At 47.4% G+C, this 22480-nt stretch overlaps 1 protein-coding gene and 1 long non-coding RNA gene across 2 annotated transcripts in view; one reads left to right on the top strand and one right to left on the bottom strand.

Annotated features, from left to right (window-relative positions):
• Positions 1-22480, bottom strand: part of ADAMTS7 (ADAM metallopeptidase with thrombospondin type 1 motif 7) — a 160947-nt gene that overhangs the window by 34060 nt on the left and 104407 nt on the right. Inside the window, exons 12-14 of the mRNA XM_068275075.1 lie at positions 10748-10917; positions 9915-10048; positions 8128-8248 (exon numbers count right to left, since the gene is read on the bottom strand). Coding sequence (XP_068131176.1) covers positions 8128-8248; positions 9915-10048; positions 10748-10917 — 425 coding nt within the window. The remainder of the gene's footprint in view (positions 1-8127; positions 8249-9914; positions 10049-10747; positions 10918-22480) is intronic.
• The window catches only part of LOC137563077 (uncharacterized), a 38624-nt gene continuing 21448 nt past the window's right edge, over positions 5305-22480 (top strand). The window contains exons 1-2 of the long non-coding RNA XR_011030240.1: positions 5305-5364; positions 8093-8273. This is a non-coding gene — a long non-coding RNA (uncharacterized lncRNA). The remainder of the gene's footprint in view (positions 5365-8092; positions 8274-22480) is intronic.

The following is a 22480-nucleotide window of genomic DNA, read 5'->3' as shown; positions in this document are numbered from 1 at the left end:
GCCACATAGGACATGGCCTAGGGCACCAGATAAACAAGGGGCGGCCTGCAGACAGTGGGCATTATTTTCAGGGCATTATTTGCAAGTGTCCAAACAAATGAAAGTGGTCAGGATAACTGCACTATTAGTACCAGCTGGCATCTGTCTTTGCTGTGCTACAGGCAGCTGCAGTCCGTTAACCAAACGTTTGTAATCAGTGTGTGACTAGCAAAAAGCCAGACCTTGTCCAACGACATAGCAGCAGCTGCAGGCAGTTACAGAAGGCTGGGTCTCACGCACTTGTGGGGGATGAAAGGACCAGGGGCAGCACCAGCAAATAGTACAGAATACAGAAGGCAGCCTCTCACAGTACCCATTTCTTAATTATTGATGGCCAGCGCTGTTACCTTGGAGACAGCAGTGGGTACAGGACTCACTTTTACGTGTTGCTGACCCCACCCAATGTCCAATTGTGAGCCACTTTTGACAATGTGTGTGGTGGACAGCTCCCACCACGCCCATCACCTGTAGATCGCTTGATTGACCAGTTCCCCCGTGTGACGTGATTGATTCACTTCACATTGCCATAGAGACCTCGGCACTAGCCCCAATAGTGGACACCATCGGCCCAAAATTTTTTGCGTGGGTGTGTGTGTGGAGAGAGGTGGTAGGATACGGTTTCGGTTGGGGCGGCTGGTAATAGTTGGCCTTGGGCGGTAAGAAGTACAAATCCGGCCCTGCACAATATACACCCATATGCAAGACTCCAAACTTAAAACTATACACTGGAGAGCTGGAGAGTTACATAGATTCTTGTTCTAAGGTGAAGTAATTAGATTGGTAACATTCTTTTTTTGGCAAGGATGCTAAGCCACATATCACACCCTTCAGGCAGCTTCTGTGGCCTTGTGCACGCCACATGTGAACGCTTCTCATTCTCAGGTGAAACTCAAAAAATTAGAATATTATGCATGAGTTCATTTATTTCAGTAATTCAACTTAAAAGCAGTGACTGGATAATGTAATGGTTAAGGGCTCTGCCTCTGACACAGGAGACCTGGGTTTGAATCTCAGCTCTGTCTGTTTAGCAAGCCAGCACCTATTCAGAAGGAGACCTTGGGCAAGACTCCCTAACACTGCTTCTGCCTATAGAGCGCGTCCTAGTGGCTGCAGCTCTGGCGCTTTGAGTCCTCCAGGGTTTTTTTTAAAGGTAAAACTAATATATGAAATAGGAACCCGACAGGAAATGGGCATCCCTGGACGTTTAAAAGCTCCCAGATGCGTTACAACGTAACGCTCTGGAACGCTTTGTCTATTGTGAAAGGTAACATGAAAGTGCTCTGTGAAAACGCATCAAAACAATCAGCTCCTAGTGTGACCACTGGTCTAGTCGGTATGCAGAGTACACAGAGGCTTATGGGGCTTTCCACATGCACAGTAACCAGTTGCATATTGTCAGAGGTACTTTTTTCTATTTTTGTTTTCTTTACTTCACAGCCCATAAGTCCATGGAAGTGCTTGTTTACAGGTTCACTTTAAAGTCACATATTCACTTTGACATAGAAACTAAGCACAGGAAGTTCTCTAGCTGTGTATGATATCTTTTACATTGCAAGCCCTATCTACAGCAGGGATGATTATCTATTTTAGAAAAACGGATATGATGATTATGTGTTATTTTAGCTCTTGTACTCTTTACCCTATTTTTATACTTGTGACCATATTTGCCGATGCTAGACTGTTGATATCAACAAGCTTCTGCAAAGTAACCCTTATACACACACACATGGTGTTCTGCTCTCGCTATACTTCACTGATAGCTCTGAAAGGGCTGTTGCAACAAATTCAAAAGACTTAAGGCTAATTTCACACCAGGACGTTGTGTTAGAGGGGGCGTTAAGGTCGCATAACGTCCCCCTAACTCAACGCCTGGTGGTGCTGAATCTGGACGTCAGAGTGAGCCGCGTTGTGCAGCTCACTCTGGCGTCAGTGATGCCGTGATGCGCACTCTTGTGCGCATGCGGCATCACGTGGTCCCGCCGGCCAATCGCCGCACAGAGCGGCTGCTCCAGGAAGTAAACACTGCACGTCATAACGTGCAGTGCATATTAATTAGCCATGTGCCTGGCCGCTCTCTGCTCCTCCCAAACATTACTGAGCATGTGCAAGCAGTCTAACGCGGCTCAGCCGCGTCCAAAGTACTGCATGCAGTACGTTGTCTTGTGACGCAGCGTTACAATGTAACGCAACGTCCGCACTGTGAACAGCCCCATTGATTTTTCATTACTGTGCGGTGGGCTGCGTTACAGGCTGCTCTAACGTGCGCCTGTAACGTCCCACTGTGAAACCAGCCTAAAGGAAACCTGCCACGATTGGCGGTAAAGGATTTATACTTAACTCTACTACTCCACATGGGCAGTCCCAGCAGCATGCCTTCTCGATCGTGCTCCCATGGCCAGGAGTGTTTTGCCCCTGTGCACCACATATAGTTAAAGAGAACCCGAGGTGTGTTTAAAGAATGTTATCTGCATACAGAGGCTGGATCTGCCTATACAGCCCAGCCTCTGTTGCTATCCCAAACCCCACTAAGTTCCCCCTGCACTCTGCAATCCCTCATAAATCACAGCCGTGCTGTGAGGCTGTGTTTACATCTGTAGTGTCAGTCTCAGCTGCTCCCCCGCCTCCTGCATAGCTCCGGTCCCTGCCACCGTCCCTTCCCTCCAATCAGCAGGGAGGGAAGGGATGCAGGCGGGGACTGGAGTTCTGCAGGAGGCGGGGAGAGCAGCAGACTGACACTATAGAGATAAACAAAGCCAGCTCTGACAAGCTGTTTGTCAGCAGCATGGCTGTGATTTATGGAGGGATTGCAGAGTGCAGGGGGACCTTAGGGGGGGTTGGGATAGCAACAGAGGCTGGGCTGTATAGGCAGATCCAGCCTCTGTATGCAGATAATATTCTTCAAACCCACCTCGGGTTCTCTTTAAGGCCTGTAAATGCACAGGTGCAGAACACCCCCAACCACGAGAGAGCGACCAAGGAGGGGCACGGCCAAGGCACGTAATGGCTCAGTCGGGGAACTTAACCACGGCAGGATAACGGAAAAGACTAAATGGACACTTATGTTTAACAGACATTCATCTGCAGATCTGACAATCATCTGCAGATCTGAAAATCCATCCTGGTGGATCTGATCTGCAGATGATCTGCAGATGAATGTCTGTTAAACAAGGTGTGTATAAGATCTGCAGATATAGACTATGAATGCATTTTTCAGGAATGGATATTTTGCAGGAACAGATCTTTTGCAGATAATGATCTTTTGAGTGTGTACGGGCATCTTTGTGTGCAGCATCTTGCAAAGATTTTTATCTGATGGGGAGTTCAGCACCATAGAATAGACTGTGTAGAGTATGGCTCTCATACTACATGGAAGGGGGTAAAATTGGTCTGTGATCTTTCATTTATCTTTCAAGTGTGTATGTAGCATAAGGTGTGACTGGCTAGAAGATGCTCTAGGCAAGTATAAATCCTTTACCCCCACTCGTTTCTTTACATTTTAATAAGAATCTCTCTTGTGTTTTCTCCCAGGTGATATTTTCACACCTATAAACCTCCAGCAAATAAAAAAGTGCTGAAAACAATGATGAGAGGGGTGCCTGACAGTGAGGGTGCATGATCAAGCTGGAAACACAAGAGGGGAGGATCCAGGCTTACAATCTAATTGCAATCAGAAAGTATGTCTTATTGAATTAGATATGTCTATCAATTATAACTGTCTTATCTGTCTTACCTTCTGACATATCTCTCTTTATCTATCTTACCTTATGACTTATTTCTCCTTATCTGTCTTACCTTATAGTCTATCTCCCCGATGGTATCTATGGTCCAACTCCTTTATGCTTGGTACACACGATGAGATTTTCTGGCAGATTTACTTCCAGATCGATTATTTCCAACAGATCCAATCTGATTTCTGATTGATTTTCCATAGAAGTGAATGGAAAAATCGATTGGAAAATTAATCGGAAATCAGTGTGTACCAGGCATTACATCTCTCCTTATCTGCTGTACTGTATCATTATCTGTCTTACCATGTGGCTTATCTCACCTTCTCTCTCTTACTTTATGGCATATCTATCATTATGTGTCTTAACACTCGATATATCTCTCCCTGGGCTTGATGCAAGTACCAGCAGTAATACTGTCGCGCACAGCAATAGTATCCTTACTTCCACTAGTAACACTATTACCCACGGTACTCGAGCAGTGTGGCAGTTGCTACGATGCTTATTACCATAGGAACAGTCATGGTACTCGAGTACCACCGGTCGTTCCAATAGTTTAATTTGCAGTACTCACGGACGTAAGTAAGGGTAATATTGCCATGCGCTGCCTGTGCAAGGCAATATGACCGCTGGTGCATGTAGGGATGGTCAATGAGATGCAAATAACTTCGAGTTGATGCAACATTATGCACATTTTGTATGCAAATTTATGCAGCTTGAAAATTAACCAATCAAATCCTTCTGAGGTAAAATGTGATTTGTCTATTTTCAAGCTACATAAATTTGCATACTAAATTTACTTAATCCTGCTTCAACTCAAAATTATTTGCATTTCATTGACCATCCCTAGTTACATGCATCAAGCCCCTTGTACAATAATACAATAACATTTCTATAGCGCTTTTCTCCCATAGGACTCAAAGCACTTAGGCTCTCTCAGATTCAGTAATTGGTAGTAGGATGAAGTATTCACACAACAAAAGTTATATTTCTGCAAATGCCAAACTGAACAGGTGGGTTTTCAGTCTGGATTTAAACACGTCCAGGGATGGAGCTGTCCTGATCTGTTGATGTAAGGAGTTCCAAAACGTAGGGGCAGCATGACAGAAGGCTCTGGGACCAAAAGTTTCCAAGTGGACTCTGGGTATGACTAGATTATTAGAACCTGTGGATCTGAGAATGCGGGGATTGCTACGCAGCTGCAACATTTCTTTCATGTATCCAGGGCCCAGATTATTCAGGGATTTAAATGTCAGTAGGCCGATCTTGCAGGCGCGTAACTACCGGCCCTGCAAGGCATGCGGCCGCAGTGGGGCACAGAGGGGGAGAAACCTGACAGGGGGCCCGTGGCTCTGAGGCTCACCGCCCGCCCATATGCCTTAACGAGCGGGCGCACGCACAGGGAAAAAAAGTATTGGTTTCTGGAGCAGGCTGTTCCTGCAGAGCGCAGCGGGCACTAGGACCTGGAGGCATGCTTCTTTTCCAACTCCTGCTTGGACGCTTCCTCGCACCCTCTCCCCGCCCCCTCACGCATGCTGGACGGACACAAGGCAACATGATCCAGGCCAGGAAGAAGAATGTGTCGCTCTGCCGCTGCCATGTGAGACACACAGCCTGAGATGTGTAGTGTGTCTGTAATGCCTGTGATTGTGTGTGATGCCTGTCATTGTGTGTGTAATGCCTGTGATTGTGTGTGATGCCTGTCATTGTGTGTGTGATGCCTGTCATTGTGTGTGATGCGTGATGCCTGTCATTGTGTGTGTGATGCCTGTCATTGTGTGTGATGCGTGATGCCTGTCATTGTGTGTGATGCCTGTCATTGTGTGTGATGCCTGTCATTGTGTGTGTGATGCCTGTCATTGTGTGTGTGATGCCTGTCATTGTGCGTGTGATGCCTGTCATTGTGTGTGTGATGCCTGTCATTGTGTGTGATGTGTGATGCGTGATGCCTGTCATTGTGTGTGTGATGCCTGTCATTGTGTGTGTGATGCCTGTCATTGTGTGTGTGATGCCTGTCATTGTGTGTGATGTGTGATGCGTGATGCCTGTCATTGTGTGTGTGATGCCTGTCATTGTGTGTGTGATGCCTGTCATCGTGTGTGTGATGCCTGTGATTGTATGTAATGCCTGTGATTGTGTGTGATGCCTGTCATTGTGTGTGTGATGCCTGTCATTGTGTGTGTGATGGCCTGTCATTGTGTGTGTAATGCCTGTCATTGTGTGTGTAATGCCTGTGATTGTGTGTGATGCCTGTCATTGTGTGTGTAATGCCTGTGATTGTGTGTGGTGCCTGTCATTGTGTGTGTAATGCCTGTGATTGTGTGTGATGTGTGATGCGTGATGCCTGTCATTGTGTGTGTGATGCCTGTCATTGTGTGTGTGATGCCTGTCATTGTGTGTGTGATGCCTGTCATTGTGTGTGTGATGCCTGTGATTGTGTGTGTAATGCCTGTGATTGTGTGTGTAATGCCTGTGATTGTGTGTGTAATGCCTGTGATTGTGTGTGATGTGTGATGCCTGTCATTGTGTGTGTGATGCCTGTCATTGTGTGTGTGATGCCTGTGATATTATGTGTGATGCCTGTCATTGTGTGTGTGATGCCTGTGATTGTGTGTGTAATGCCTGTGATTGTGTGTGTGTGTGTGTGTGTGTGTGTGTGTGTGTGTGTGTGTGTGTGTGTGTGTGTGTGTGTGTGTGTGTGTGTGTGTGTGTGTGTGAGGTGTGTGATGCCTGTGATTGTGTGTGTAATGCCTGTGATTGTGTGTGTGTGTGAAAGGTGTGTGATGCCTGTGATTGTGTGTGTGTGTGTTGTGTAATGCCTGTGATGTGTATGTCATTGTCTGTGTGTGTGAGATGTGTAATGCCTGTGATTGTGTGTGTAATGCCTGTGATTGTGTGTGATGTGTGATGCCTGTCATTGTGTGTGTGATGCCTGTCATTGTGTGTGTAATGCCTGTGATATTGTGTGTAATGTGTGATGCCTGTCATCGTGTGTGTAATGCCTGTGATTGTGTGTGTAATGCCTGTGATTGTGTGTGATGTGTGATGCCTGTCATTGTGTGTGTGATGCCTGTCATTGTGTGTGTGATGCCTGTGATATTATGTGTGATGCCTGTCATTGTGTGTGTGATGCCTGTGATTGTGTGTGATGTGTGATGCCTGTCATTGTGTGTGTGATGCCTGTCATTGTGCGTGTGATGCCTGTGATATTATGTGTGATGCCTGTCATTGTGTGCGTGATGCCTGTGATTGTGTGTGTAATGCCTGTGATTGTGTGTGTGTGTGAGGTGTGTGATGCCTGTGATTGTGTGTGTAATGCCTGTGATTGTGTGTGTGTGTGTGTGTGTGTGTGTGTGTGTGTGAGGTGTGTGATGCCTGTGATTGTGTGTGTGTGTGTGTGTGTGTGTGTTGTGTAATGCCTGTGATGTGTGTGTCATTGTCTGTGTGTGTGAGATGTGTAATGCCTGTGATGTGTGTGTCATTGTCTGTGTGTGTGAGATGTGTAATGCCTGTGATGTGTGTGTGTTTGTGTGTGATTGTGTGTTGTGTGTGAGAGATGTGTAGTGCCTGTGATTTGTGTGTCATTGTCTGTGTGTGTGAGATGTGTAATGCCTGTGATGTGTGTGTGTGTGTGTGTGTGTGTGTGTGTGTGTGTGTGTGTGTGTGTGTGTGTGTGTGTGTGTGTGTGTGTGTGTGTGTGTGTGTGTAATGCCTGTGATTGTGTGTGTGAGAGAGATGGGTAATGCCTGTGATGTATGGTGTCTGTGATGTGTGTGGCTGGGGCTGCAGAGACGGTGGGGGGCTTTACTCTGTGTATTTTTAAAAAATATATATATTCATCCTGCCCGATTTATTTTTGGAGGTAGGGGGTGGTTTTTGGTGGTGGTGGTGGGGTGTTGGTTGGAGCAGGGGGGGGGGGGGGGGCATCCAAAGTTCGATCTTGAATAGGACCCTCCATTCTATAGGTAGCCAGTGAAGGGAGTGCAGGACTGGCGTTATGTGGCAGTGATGGGATTGGTTGGTTAGCAGTCTGGCAGCAGTATTCTGTATCAGGTGTAGGCGGTACAAAACCTTTTTTGGAAGGCCAGAGTAGAGAGCATTGTAGTAGTCCAGTCAGGATGTAATGAAGGCATGGACTAAGGTTGGCAGATATTCTGGGGGGATGAGGTGCTTGATTTTTGCAATGTTCTTCAGGTGAAAATAGGATGATTTCTTGTCTGACTTTACTCTTATCTCATGATTTATCTCTCTTTATAGTTAAGCTGAAAAAAGATGTGAGTGCAAGGGATAGGTCTACTGACAGAGGTATGTGCATTTATCCCTTATAGCTTGGCCATTTGAACATACACCTACTGGAACTCACCAAGTCCATCGCTGTCCTCAAATGTCTTATGCACAGTGTGACAGGAAGACGAGTCACCATGACAAACACCACAGCGATCCTCTACTGCGTTGGAGTCAATCTCATAGTCACAGCCAATATTCTGTACAGAGAAACTGATCGATTTAGTAAGTTTTCATGCGTAACACACCTTCTCATCACTTAGACTTATAGTAATGCATGTTAAGATAATGCATGCTACGAGTTCATTATACAAAGAATATGCTTTACGTTTCTATTATGATTACACTAAATTCAATCTTCCACTTCCAACTAATTTGATGACTGATTCCCTCAAATCTAAATCACTTCTGTAATTACTTCCAGTTGCTTATAAAACAGCTGTTGTTTGGTTTTAACTACGTAATACTAAATATGTGGTGGTGAGGTGGGATGTTTATTACGTAATGTCCTCTTGGTTTTATTTAATGGGGCCGATTTAATTACATTTAAATCACACCTGAACTCAGAACTTCCTCTCTGCTCTAAAAGATAAGCAACAGCACAATAACCTGTAAACATTTTTGTTACAGCTGATACAAAGCCTGCAATAAATCTGCAGTGTGTTTACTACCTGCTTTCATGGAAGCAGATATAAGGTTAACATCCCTTTACAAATTAGCTGCTCTGCAGAGGCAGCCAGCTGACACAGCTGAAAGATCACATTACACCTTGTGCTTAGTCATAGATGAGGGGGAATTAGACAGGCTAAACTCTCTAAATACATACAGGGTGCATTTCTCTAGGTTTTCCTTCTGTTCTGTGCAAAAGTTCAGGTCCATTTTAAGTAAAATTTTCAAGCACAGACAGCCCACATCACTGGAGTGTTTGCAAGATATGTAACAGGAGCTATTTGTGTTATAAGCAATGTGTGCCTTATGTACATAATGCAAGATGGGCTATTTTCGCAATGCCCATTAGTACTTTGCATAAACACCAGAAAAGTGAATGTGTGTTTTCCACCCAGGAATATTTTAATGGCATTAGTGAATCTGCCCCAGTGTGTGTTGCCCTATGTACTATCATTATATTTATAATCAATAAGTTATACATAAATGGTATAGTTCTTTTAAATGTCCACCCCAGCGAAAAAAGTAAGCAGTTAAAATCTGACAAACCCGACAGGTTTAAAACTAGTCCATCTCCTCATGGAGGATTCTCGGGGTTTTCTTTGTTTTTGAAGCATTTCCTGAATGGCAGTTTAAGTGTCAAAACAGTAGATACGAGCCAGCCTCCCTACTCACTTGCACACTGTTTTGGCAGTTAGTCTTAGCAACTGCCTTTCAGAGAATGCTTTTGAAATCAAAGGAAACCTTGATAATCCCCCATGAGGAGATGGACTAGTCCAGAACCTCTTGGTTTCACTGGAGTGGTTCTTTAAGCAGACAATTAACAACTGACTATCCAACAACAGCACATTAAACAGACACAGTCAGTAGCAGAGGAAATGTAGGCTTCCCCGGTACTCTCCCCTGCAGCTCGTCTCAGTGGCATTTACCTGGCGTGCAGTACGATGTGGTGGAAGAGCTCAGAGCGCCGCAGCGTAACGCAGAAGCTGCACCGTATTACCCTGCGATTCCCAGAAATAAACTGAAAGTTCCATTCTAATTTTTTTTTGTATGTTAACAGTCACACAGTCAACAGTCACATCTATAGAGTGCAGTGCAACTTTCTTACGCCATTGTGGTGCAATCATCCTGGATGATCGCACCACTGTAGTGTGCAACCAGCCTTAATGTGAACTGCATATTGCACCGTATATAACATACCTTACAGATGCCATTGATACACATATCCCGGGTCGTGTTTCCCTCATAACATGGGGTCCCATCAATCACTGCGTCTCGTAGCTTCTCCGCAAAGTTCTCTGCAAGTGACTGGCAGTGAAGCTCACATGGATTAACTGCCCAAAACCAAAAAGTGACATTAAACATCAATGCAGGTAGAAGAGGCAAATCTCTTTGATAAACAGTAATGTGGCATGCTCTGCATCATCACTGAGATAGGATTAGGCAGGGTATTTGAACAGCAGGGGGATTAGGGTTAGGCGTTAGGAAGGTTGTTTGTGCGGCATGGAGCGTTAGGGTTAGGCATCAAAAAGGGTGTTTCTGCGGGGGTGAGGGTGGTTAGGATTAGGCAGGGTGTGTGTACCGCAGGAGGCATTAGGGTTAGGCGTCAGGAAGGATGTTTGTGCGGCATGGAGCGTTAGGGTTAGGCGTTAGAAGAGGGTGTTTGTGTGTGTGGGGGGGTGCGGTTAGACATCAGGAAGGGTGTTTGTGCGAAGGGGGGTGTTCGAATTAGGCGTCAGGAAGGGTGTTTGTGCACGGGGGGGCAGGAGTCAGTTAGGGTTAGCCGTCAGGAAGGGTGTTTGTGCACAGGGGGGGCAGGAGTCAGTTAGGGTTAGCCGTCAGGAAGGGTGTTTGTGCACAGGGGGGGCAGGAGTAAGTTAGTGTTAGGCGTCAGGAAGGGTGTTTGTACCGGTGGGGGCGGGTTCGGGTTAGGCATCAGGGGGAAGGGTTCTGTGTGGTTAGGTTTAGCTATAGTAAAATATCATTTACTGATATTTTACTATTGAAAATAGTAGTATTTTTGCTGTACTTACTGCCCAAGAACACTGGACTCCAGCGATGAAACTTCCCTTTGTAAGGAACAGAATCAAACTGAGAGCATTGCATCTGGCGGAAAGATGGGACGCCCTGCTGACACGGCGCAGCATTACAGACACGGTATCTCTTCCTCTCTCCTATGCAATATCGTCCTCCATATCTTGGCCTGTAGAAAGAGTACACATAACTTTGTGTGAATAACACAATACAGAAAGATCCATTAACTGCTAAATCTACTGTGAGGAGGAAAAAACGCATAGCTCTCCCCATCCCTAACCCTCCATCTTCTATATTTCTGCTGTCTTGACTGCAGTACACCCCTCGCTGTCCTCTTTGGTCAGATTCTTGGCAGTGAATTTTCTACCTAGTGTTACTTAAAGAGGAACTTTAGCGAAAAGGGGAAAAAAGTTAAATCAATACATTGCCAAGTGAGGAGTTACAAAATAGAAGAGAGATATGAGAAATGATTGATATTCGCCATGTATTTTTTTTCATATTGTTTGGTCCACAATCAGCCTGCACACCCTCATCTTTACTACTGGAAGACATGAAAAAAGAACAGACAGCACCAAATGCCAATATCTACAACCACAACACATACTGCGACAGGCTAAAAGGTTAGGTTTTCTTATAGATATACATATGCACAGAGGGAGATACTAGTTGTTTGATAGTTGGAAACAATCGTTATTCCCCACAATGCAACAAGACCTAGGTCCTGACATCACACTGTGGGAGGGGTTTCACCACAATATCAGCCATACAGACTCCCCTGATGATCTATTCAAAAAAAGGTAAATATTTCTTGTGGGGAAGGGGGTATAAGTTACTTATTGGGATGACGCTCAATCCTTGGTCACTGTTGTTCTTTATATTTGGTGTCATGCATCCATTCCTCTGGACCAATGGGGAGATTCAGAGAAATTTAAATATATGCAAATGCAAGAGATCCCAGTCAAGCAGGACCAGGGAAATGACAGGATCTGGCTACGACCTGCAATCACTATATAGGGCACACAGAAGAAAACAAGAAAAAAATTATTGGAAAATAGGCATGGTTTATGAAACTGGAGTTTAATTCTGTAAAGCCAATCTTTTATTTAATGTAAATATTTTTTTCTTAGTGTCCTTCGGGTACTGCAGCTTCCTTCCACTTGATAGAAAACACACCGGTGTAACGATCGGTGGGCGCAGAGAGTATCTGATTACCGGTGATCTGCAGTATCGCCGGAAATACAGATATATACCAGATTATAAGTGATCTGCAGTCTCACCGATAATCCGATATACAAACTAACCTCTGTTCGCCTGAGTAGAGTGTAGTGTTTTGGTGTAACAGTAACACTAGGAGGCCTAGGCCTCAGTGCAGCAAGGAGAACTGCACGGATTCCTTCCGCAGACCTGAGCTCTCCAAGACGGGAGGAGTCAGACTGACAGTAGGAAGGAAAGTCCGAGAGTGACACTCAGGAAGAAGTGTCACTAACAGGACTGGGAACCGCCTCCAATCGTGAGGTTGGTTCTCGAGGTCAGACAAGCCAGGTCGTACACACACGGACAGATAAAGTACAAATACAGTAGGCAAAGGCGGAGTCAAAGTACAGGCAGGGTTCGGCAACGGGGTATCAGATATATCGGGGTACAAAATCAGGAGGCAGAAACAGAGTCTAGGAACGAGCCGAGGTTCGGCAACAGAGTATCAGAAATATCGAGGTACAAGGTCAGAGTTCAGGAGGATAGTCGAGGCAGGCAAAAGTCATAACATATAATCACAATCAAACTAGTACTTTAGCTATCAAATATCTAGCTAAGTGTAGGATTACAGCTCCAGCTGGTCCCGGCACACTTCAGGATCTGACTACGGATCTGGGTGCTCCCACGTATGTGATCGCACGCCAGACAAAGAGCAAGTGAACAACCAGCAGTATATATACTCTAGGACCTTTCCAGGACCTCCCTAATTGCTGGTCCAATGAGAGCAGTGGAATTTGTCAGCTGACCCAGCTGGTCAGCCGACACCCTTCTAACTGCTATTTAAACTCTGCCTCTCTGCTCGCGCGCGTGTAAGTCTGAATCTTGGTGGACTATCAGTCCCAGCCACACCAGTACTGTCATGCAATGTATCTAGTGCGGGGGCCGCCTCTGATGCGGATTCCGCCGCACTGTCTATGCGGCACGCGGCGTTTTTTCCGCGTTGTGACGCCATGCTGGACGCGGAAACAGCCGCCTCACCTCGAGAGATGGCGGCTTTTCCGCGTTTCCTTACAGTACCCCCCCCCCCGAGGAGTGGACTCCGGACAACTCCCACCAGGTTTCTCGGGGTGTAAGGCATGAAACTCCCTTTTTAATTCGTCTGCATGCATGCGCGTCCCCGGTACCCATTGCCTCTCCTCAATGCCATACCCTTTCCAGTGCACGAGGTATTGTACCGAGTTTTGTACAGAGCGTGAATCTAGAATCTTCTCCACCTCATATTCGTGTTGGGCATCTACCAAGACAGGAGGAGGAGGAGTGGGACCCACCTGGACTGCTGGCTTAAGAAGGGACACGTGGAAAGACCTCACCCCCCGCATGTTAGAGGGAAGATCAATGGTGTAAGTAACATCATTGACTTTCCTGACAACCGGGAATGGACCCACAAACCTGGGACCAAGCTTATTCGAAGGTTGTCTTAGGGTCAAGTGACGTGTGGACACCCAGACCAAGTCTCCTGGTCGGAACTTCCACTCCAGCGACCGTCTTTTGTCAGCTTGACCCTTCTGACTCAAAAAGGCCTTCTCCAGGTTACTTCTAACCGTCCCCCAAAGGTCCTTCAATGACTTTTGCCAGGCCTCCAGGGCTGGGAAAGGAGTGGAGGCTATAGGTAATGGGGAAAATTTGGGTGATCTCCCCGTCACCACCTGAAAGGGAGAGAATCCGGAGGACGGATTTTTTAAATTATTCTGGGCAAATTCTGCGAAGGGCAGAAATCTGACCCAATCGTCCTGCGCCTCTGCCACATAACACCTTAAAAATTGCTCTAAAGACTGATTTATTCTCTCAGTCTGGCCGTTGGTCTGTGGGTGATAGCCCGATGAAAAAGATAGCTTTATGCCCATGAGGTGGCAAAAAGCTTTCCAAAACCGTGAGACGAATTGGACTCCCCTGTCTGAAACTATGTCTTCGGGAATGCCATGTAAACGGAAGACATGAGTGATAAACAACTCGGCCAATTCCTGAGCCGAGGGGAGTCCTTTCAAAGGCACAAAGTGGGCCATCTTACTAAAACGGTCGACTATCACCCAAATGACCGCCATACCTTCAGACCTGGGAAGCTCGCCCACAAAATCCATGGACAGGTGGGTCCACGGCTCATTCGGGGTGGGCAAAGGCTGCAACGTACCGACAGGTGCCAGCCGGGAGGGTTTACTCTTGGCACATATCAAACACTCTTTTACGTATTCCTTACAATCCGCTGCCAAGGAAGGCCACCAGGCGCATCTGGCTATCAAATCCTGTGTCCTGGATGCCCCAGGATGCCCTGCGTTCTTATGTGCATGAAACATCTCAAGAACCTGCAGGCGAAAAGGCAGAGGAACAAACAGGACCCCTGCGGGCTTCCCTTCCGGAATGTCTTGCTGAAAGGGAGCCAATGTCTCCCTCCAATCCTCCCAAGTTTCAGTGGCTGCCAGTATTAATTTCTGGGGAATAATGGTCTCTGGAATGGAGGGCTGTGCTGTCTCTGACTCAAAACATCTGGATAGAGCATCCGCCTTAACATTCTTGCTCCCTGGGGTGTACGTAATAATGAAAGTAAACCTGGAGAAGAACAACGACCATCGAGCCTGGCGAGGGCTCAACCTCTTAGCCCCCTCGATGTACTCTAGGTTTTTGTGATCGGTGTAAACCGTGATGGTATGTTCAGCTCCCTCTAACCAGTGTCGCCATTCCTCGAAAGCCAATTTGATGGCCAAGAGCTCCCTGTTTCCAATATCGTAATTCCTCTCTGCAGGGGAGAACCTGCGAGAGAAATACGCACACGGGTGCATTCTACCCTGCAAGCCTGACCGCTGTGACAGCACATCCCCCACCCCAACCTCCGAGGCATCTACCTCCACAATGAATGGGAAAGAGGCATCCACATGTCTGAGGATGGGTGCTGAACAGAATAGGCCCTTCAGGGTGGCAAAAGCATGTAAAGCCTCAGGAGACCAGTGAGTGGTATCCGCCCCCTTCTTAGTGAGGCAGGTAAGGGGAGCAATGACAGTGGAGTACCCCTTTATAAACCGTCTATAGTAGTTGGCGAAGCCAAGAAAGCGCTGAAGGGATTTCAACCCAACCGGCTGTGGCCACTCCAGAACAGCGGAGACCTTGGCAGGATCCATAGACAGGCCTGTGGTGGAAATTATGTACCCCAAGAACGCAACAGATGTTACTTCGAAAATGCACTTCTCAAGCTTTGCGTATAACGAGTTCTGCCTTAACTGATTTAACACAAACCTCACATGGTTTCTATGTTCAGTGAGGTTGTTGGAGAAGATAAGAATATCATCAAGATAAACTAGTACAAATTTCCCCAACACCTCCCGGAATACCTCGTTAATGAGTTCCTGAAAAACGGCCGGAGCATTACATAACCCGAAGGGCATCACCAGGTACTCATAATGCCCGTCTGGTGTATTAAAGGCCGTCTTCCACTCATCGCCCCTTCTTATACGTATCAGATTGTACGCGCCCCGCAAATCTAGCTTAGAAAAAATCTTAGCGTCAGTAACCTGAGTGAACAAATTATCTATCAGTGGCAACGGATAGCGATTCTTTATAGTAATCTTGTTGAGACCGCGATAATCGATGCAGGGTCGCAAGCCTCCGTCTTTCTTTTTGACAAAAAAGAACCCTGCTCCAGCAGGTGACCGGGACGGGCGAATGAAACCCTTGGCCAAATTTTCACGGATGTACTCCTGCATGGCCAATTTTTCGGGCCCTGACAGATTGTACAAGTGACCCCGGGGGGGAACACAACCTGAACGGAGATCAATGGGACAATCGAAAGGACGATGTGGGGGCAATTTATCAGCTGCCTTGGGACAGAACACATCGGAAAATTCAGAATACTGATCTGGTACCCCTTCCACCTGAAATCTGGTTTGTCCCAAGGTCAACTTCCCCAAACACCGCTGAAAACAACGAGGTGACCAAGTGGTTAACTGACCCGTGGCCCAGTCTATTTGAGGTGAATGAAGTTGCAACCACGGCATGCCTAGGATAATAGTTGAGGTAGACATGTGCAATACAAAAAACGATAATTGTTCCCCATGCAGTGCCCCTATGGTGACCTTCACCTCCGGGGTCTGTGACAGAGCATGATTCCGTTGTAGAGGGGAATCGTCTACTGCCGTGACCTGAATGGGGGGTGTCACAGGAGTGAGCGGAATACCCAACTCCTGAGCAAACTTAAAGTTCATAAAATTGGCCGCTGAGCCTGAGTCAATAAAAGCCTCAGTGGCCACAGATTTCTTCTCCCATGTAACTGTACAAGGGAGAAGCAATTTCTTTTCTTTAAGGGGTGCAAGTGGCGTGCCTAGGGTGTCACCCCCCACTACTCCTAGGCAAATTCGTTCCCCGACTTGTTCGGGCAGTTGATCCATCATTCTCCGCCTTCGCTCCACCTGGGTCAATTTCGAACAACCAATCTGCATTGGTTCGGGTGGAGGCAAGGCCGGAGGAGATGAGACAGACGGAGGTGGCGTTACTAAGGGTGCAGCGGAGGGTGCCACATATGATGTTACCCTGGCACGGTGACTGCCCCGAATCTGCCTCTGATGGCGTAATCGACGGTCGACTCGAATGGCCGATGTGATGGCCTCATCGACTGTCCTGGGCTCGGGCAAGGTTAGCATTAAATCGGAGACCTCCTCCGACAACCCAGACAAGAAGTAATCCATGAGGGCAAAATTATCAAATCTGGCCGTGACTGACCATCTGCGAAATTCAGCCGCGTAATCCTCGACTGAACCCCTGTCTTGCCGCAAAAGTTTGAGCTTCCGCTCAGAGGTTGCCGCAAGATCAGGGTCGTCGTAAATTACGGCCATGGCCTTAAAGAATTCCTCTACCGAGGTCAGAGCAGTATCGGTAGGAGGCAGGTTGTATGCCCATGACTGGGAGTCACCAGTCAGTAAAGTTTTAATAAAGGTGACCCGTTGGGTCTCAGTCCCCGAGGATCGGGGTCTCAACTCGAAGTACGATAACACTCTACTCTGAAAATTCCGGAAGTCAGACTTGTGGCCGGAAAATTTATCTGGTACGGGCATACGTATGTCAGCACTAGGAGGGGATCGCACTGAATCAACTGACGTCTGGAGGGTTCGCACAGAGCCTGATAGGACATCAATCATAGTCTTGTGGCTACCCAGCACTTGGTTGATGTTTTCCACCGAAGTGGCAAGTGCGCCCAGACGGTCAGTGTGTGCGTCCATTTGCATTTTTTTTGGTCTGGCGTTCTGTAACGATCGGTGGGCGCAGAGAGTATCTGATTACCGGTGATCTGCAGTATCGCCGGAAATACAGATATATACCAGATTATAAGTGATCTGCAGTCTCACCGATAATCCGATATACAAACTAACCTCTGTTCGCCTGAGTAGAGTGTAGTGTTTTGGTGTAACAGTAACACTAGGAGGCCTAGGCCTCAGTGCAGCAAGGAGAACTGCACGGATTCCTTCCGCAGACCTGAGCTCTCCAAGACGGGAGGAGTCAGACTGACAGTAGGAAGGAAAGTCCGAGAGTGACACTCAGGAAGAAGTGTCACTAACAGGACTGGGAACCGCCTCCAATCGTGAGGTCAGTTCTCGAGGTCAGACAAGCCAGGTCGTACACACACGGACAGATAAAGTACAAATACAGTAGGCAAAGGCGGAGTCAAAGTACAGGCAGGGTTCGGCAACGGGGTATCAGATATATCGGGGTACAAAATCAGGAGGCAGAAACAGAGTCTAGGAACGAGCCGAGGTTCGGCAACAGAGTATCAGAAATATCGAGGTACAAGGTCAGAGTTCAGGAGGATAGTCGAGGCAGGCAAAAGTCATAACATATAATCACAATCAAACTAGTACTTTAGCTATCAAATATCTAGCTAAGTGTAGGATTACAGCTCCAGCTGGTCCCGGCACACTTCAGGATCTGACTACGGATCTGGGTGCTCCCACGTATGTGATCGCACGCCAGACAAAGAGCAAGTGAACAACCAGCAGTATATATACTCTAGGACCTTTCCAGGACCTCCCTAATTGCTGGTCCAATGAGAGCAGTGGAATTTGTCAGCTGACCCAGCTGGTCAGCCGACACCCTTCTAACTGCTATTTAAACTCTGCCTTTCTGCTCGCGCGCGTGTAAGTCTGAATCTTGGTGGACTATCAGTCCCAGCCACACCAGTACTGTCATGCAATGTATCTAGTGCGGGGGCCGCCTCTGATGCGGATTCCGCCGCACTGCCTATGCGGCACGCGGCGTTTTTTCCGCGTTGTGACGCCATGCTGGACGCGGAAACAGCCGCCTCACCTCGAGAGATGGCGGCTTTTCCGCGTTTCCTTACAACCGGTAGGTTAATCTGCACATAACCCAGCTGAGCCTAGTGCAAGCATGTGGTAGAGACACTCCTTTTTGAAAACAAGGACAGATGTGACCGCTTCTACATACTTTGTGCTGTGTAATTTGTTGGCACAAACTGAATACAGTACAGGAAATAACAGAATAACAGGACAACTAATGAGAACTTGCATAGATGTTTGTTGTTTTGTTGTAATTTCCGTAGGCCATTTTCACATGGGAGTTCCTTTGACCGCTTCTCAACCGCTAATGTCAATGTGAGTTAATCCTTGTATAACCTATCAGACATACAGTGGTAACACAGTGCTTTCAGGAACTTTACCACAAGCTTGCTGAATTCTGAATGTAACCCCTTTTATGTAATGCTGCACTGAATGCTGAGATTGTCTGTAGAAGGAAGACCTCCATAAAACACAAAAACCTTTCTTCCTTCACCAACTGAACACACTAATTTCACCTAGATTTCAAGGGCACTCCCATTTAAGTCTATTGGAACAGGTGAGCCTAATCATCTCTTGGACAATGAATGCCTTACTTCTGAACTGCAAGTCCAAACAATAGCAGAGCACGAATGTTATATTAGCTAGTGTTGGGCGAACAGTGTTCGCCACTGTTCGGGTTCTGCAGAACATCACCCTGTTCGGGTGATGTTCGAGTTCGGCCGAACACCTGGTGGTGTTCGGCCAAACTGTTCGGGGTTCGCCCGAACTGCAGAATGCATGGCCGAACATGGCCGAACAGGGCCCCTGTTCGGCCGAACAGGGCCCTGTTCGGCCGAATACTGCCCCCCTATGCCCCCTATGGGGTCGCAGGCATAAGGGGGGAGCATGCCCCGATCGCGGGGGGGGGTCGGAAATTCCCCCCACCCCCTCCGCTAGCGCTCCCCCCTCTGCCCGCTTCCCCATACAAAAAGTTTTAAACAAGTTCAATAGTACCTGGCTGGTGGCACTGGCTGGCAGTGGAGTGAGGAGGAGTCCGAGTAGCAGAGTGACGTTGAGGCCGGGCAGCGGGCGGTTCAGCGCTAGTACCCTTGTGGTACTTCCGCCCTTTCTCTGACCTCACGTCCTCTGCATACGAGGGTACGCATCACGCGTACCCTCGTATGCGTCATCACGCAGAGGACGTGAGGTCAGAGAAAGGGCGGAAGTACCACAAGGGTACTAGCGCTGAACCGCCCGCTGCCCGGCCTCAACGTCACTCTGCTACTCGGACTCCTCCTCCTCCTCACTCCACTGCCAGCCAGTGCCACCAGCCAGGTACTATTGAACTTGTTTCAAACTTTTTGTATGGAGAAGCGGGCAGAGGGGGGAGCGCTAGCGGAGGGGGTGGGGGGAATTTCCGACCCCCCCCGCGACCGGGGCATGCTCCCCCCTTATGCCTGCGACCCCATAGGGCCCCCAAAATGGGCATGTTCGGGGGTCCCATTGACTCCCATTGAGTTCGGCGTTCGGGCCGAACATGCCGAACATCTGGCCCATGTTCGGCCTGTTCGGCCCGAACCCGAACATCCAGGTGTTCGCCCAACACTAATATTAGCCAAAACTGGTCCTGGTAGGAAGTGGTAGTTGTGAGGCGAAATGCTAAGAAAACACATGTTTAAAAATAGGAGCAAAAAAAGGCACCTGTACATGATCAGTATATTATTCTAGTTATCAGTATATATATTCTAGTTTATGCCTGTTAACCACAAGGATAAAAGGCCATGCTGATCCCCTGAAAGCGGCCAAAAGAATGTTGAATTAACGCCACGCACATTTACATGTTCCTCACCCTGAGCTGATATTTTACCTTATGGTAAAAGTGATACAAAATGGTTGCCACCAATGAATCTCCAAATGTAATGTCCCCACATTCCTGTACAGTACTATGACACACACTTTTGAGAAAGCCTTAGTAGGTGGGGCAAAACGCATCAGCAGGCACGACTGGCAGCAGAGAGAGTGACCGCTCACATGACCCAGGACGCTAGGAGCCAAGACCTCGATAGCCCGGCACACATGGACCCACATGAGGAGAAGGGAAACCGTGGATGAGTCGGACAACATGCAGCTTCCTAACAGGAAAGGGGAAGCCATGAGTTTGTGAGCCAAATGGCTAACTCTGTGTCATGTCATACTGCACATGAGATGGACATTGCTCAGAGAGGAACATGTTGTACATCATTCGTGGACACCAGTGATAGTTGTATATGTTCTGGCAGGGCAAGTATCTACACAACCACAGCACTTTGAGGGAAGAGAGCTGGACATTACCTATAGACCCGTAAACCGCATGAGCAGTCCAGGTAACGATTGTCCAAATAGTACAGATACACCAATCAGATTGAACAAATACTAGGGATACCTGTTACTACTGCAATTCCATCAGCAATCCTAGCTCAACCGATTAACATCCATGCAGGGAATGTGAGATTATGATGCTTCTGGGTGTACATCGACGGTGGGTCCATACAGGTTCTGTCCATGGAAGGATGCCATTTGGATTTGCATAGGCGAGAGCTTGGTTATCCATATTGGTTATCCATATTGGTGAAATACCTTGTGGCGATCAGTGGTATAAATTTTAAGGAGTGCTCACACTATGTCTGATAATGGGTTTATACTGGAAAGTGCTAATGCCGGACATAGTTTAATATAGGATTGGAAAGGGTTAAATAGATTCACAGAGCAGGAGCCCCGTTTCAATCAAGTGATTGCAGTAGACTAGGTCACTACTCATCTAGTATTCTTGAAATAACTGGTTGTTTAGGCAGATAAAAATATGGTCAAAAGCAAAGATAATCTTTGCCAATGTCCACAACATGTACGAACGCCTGGTCCACAGATGCATCACGCAACTAACTCAGCACCAACTCCCTACTCGACCCCCTACAATCTGGATTCCATCCTGTGAACTCAACAGAAACAGCTCTTGTAAAGGTAGAAAATGACCTTGCCCTTGCCAAAGCTGAAGGCAACCACTCCATCCTGCTACTCCTTGACCTTTCCTTAGCAATTGATAGAGCTGACCATCCCCTCTTCCTTCAATCCCCACAGTCCTTAGGGATTTGTGACAGTGCCCTGGCCTGGATCTCCTCATACCTCTCTGATCATCACCTCTTCACAACCTCTTTCAATAGTTCCTCCTCATCTCCCACCCCTTTCAGTCGGAGTCCTCCAGGGCTCTGTTCTCGGCCCCTACTGTTCTTAATTTATACCTCCTCCATTGGCAAAGTCATCTCCTCCCTGGGCTCCAAATACCACCTATATGCCTATGATACCCAAATCTATCTCCACACCCCCGATCTCTCCCCCTCCACCATTGACAAGATCTCTTCCTGCCTCTCGACTATCTCCTCCTGGATGTCAGCTAGGTTCCTGAAGCTTAACTTGGATAAAATGGAGCGCCTCATTTTCCTACCTGTGCTGCACCACCCTTCCCAGATATTCACGTCATGATCAACAGCATTTCCATCCGCCCTACCTTCCAGGCCCGCTGCCTTGGCATTACCCTAGACTCTGCTCTCTCCTTCAGCCCCCACATCCAAAATGTTTCCAGAGCCTGCAATTTCCACCTTTGCATCATTTCTAAAATCCACCCCTTTCTGACTCCAGACACTACCAAGCTTCTCATCCATGCCCTCATCATCTCCCACCTTGACTGTTGCAAAGCCTTACTGTTTGGCCTTCCCTTGCGGAGCAGTGCTTTTCAGCGCTGCTAGATTCGGGCGCAGCCGGCGCCTCCATAGACTACAATAGGAATCATTCCTATTGCAGCGCTCAGTGAGTAACGTCGGCTCCGTCAGGAGACGGAGCCGAGGTTGCTTAAAAACATAATAATTCGGCCTCCAGCAATCGCTGGAAGCCGAATTATTTCATTCCCCCACTATCCATGGCGGCCTGGAGGGGGAATAGTAATTAAATCGGCCTGGACTTGTGCAGAAGCAGGATCAGCCATATACCGCTGTATCCTGCGCCCAAGTCTACCGGCGCCGATTTCAAATGTACTCATCCCTTGAAACTCATTGCACCCTTTCAATCAGTCATGAATTCAGCAGCTAGATTTCTTCCATTATTCCCACCACACTGCTTCCACTTCTCCCCTCCGGGAAGCCCTCCAATGACTCCCTATCTGCTTGAGGATCAGTTTTAAGATCCTATATGCCTTAC

This window comes from Hyperolius riggenbachi, chromosome 3, assembly GCF_040937935.1.
Source record: "Hyperolius riggenbachi isolate aHypRig1 chromosome 3, aHypRig1.pri, whole genome shotgun sequence".
Lineage (NCBI taxonomy): Eukaryota > Metazoa > Chordata > Amphibia > Anura > Hyperoliidae > Hyperolius > Hyperolius riggenbachi.
Note: the sequence above shows the minus strand (reverse complement) of the source record. Positions and strands in the feature narration are given on the sequence as shown.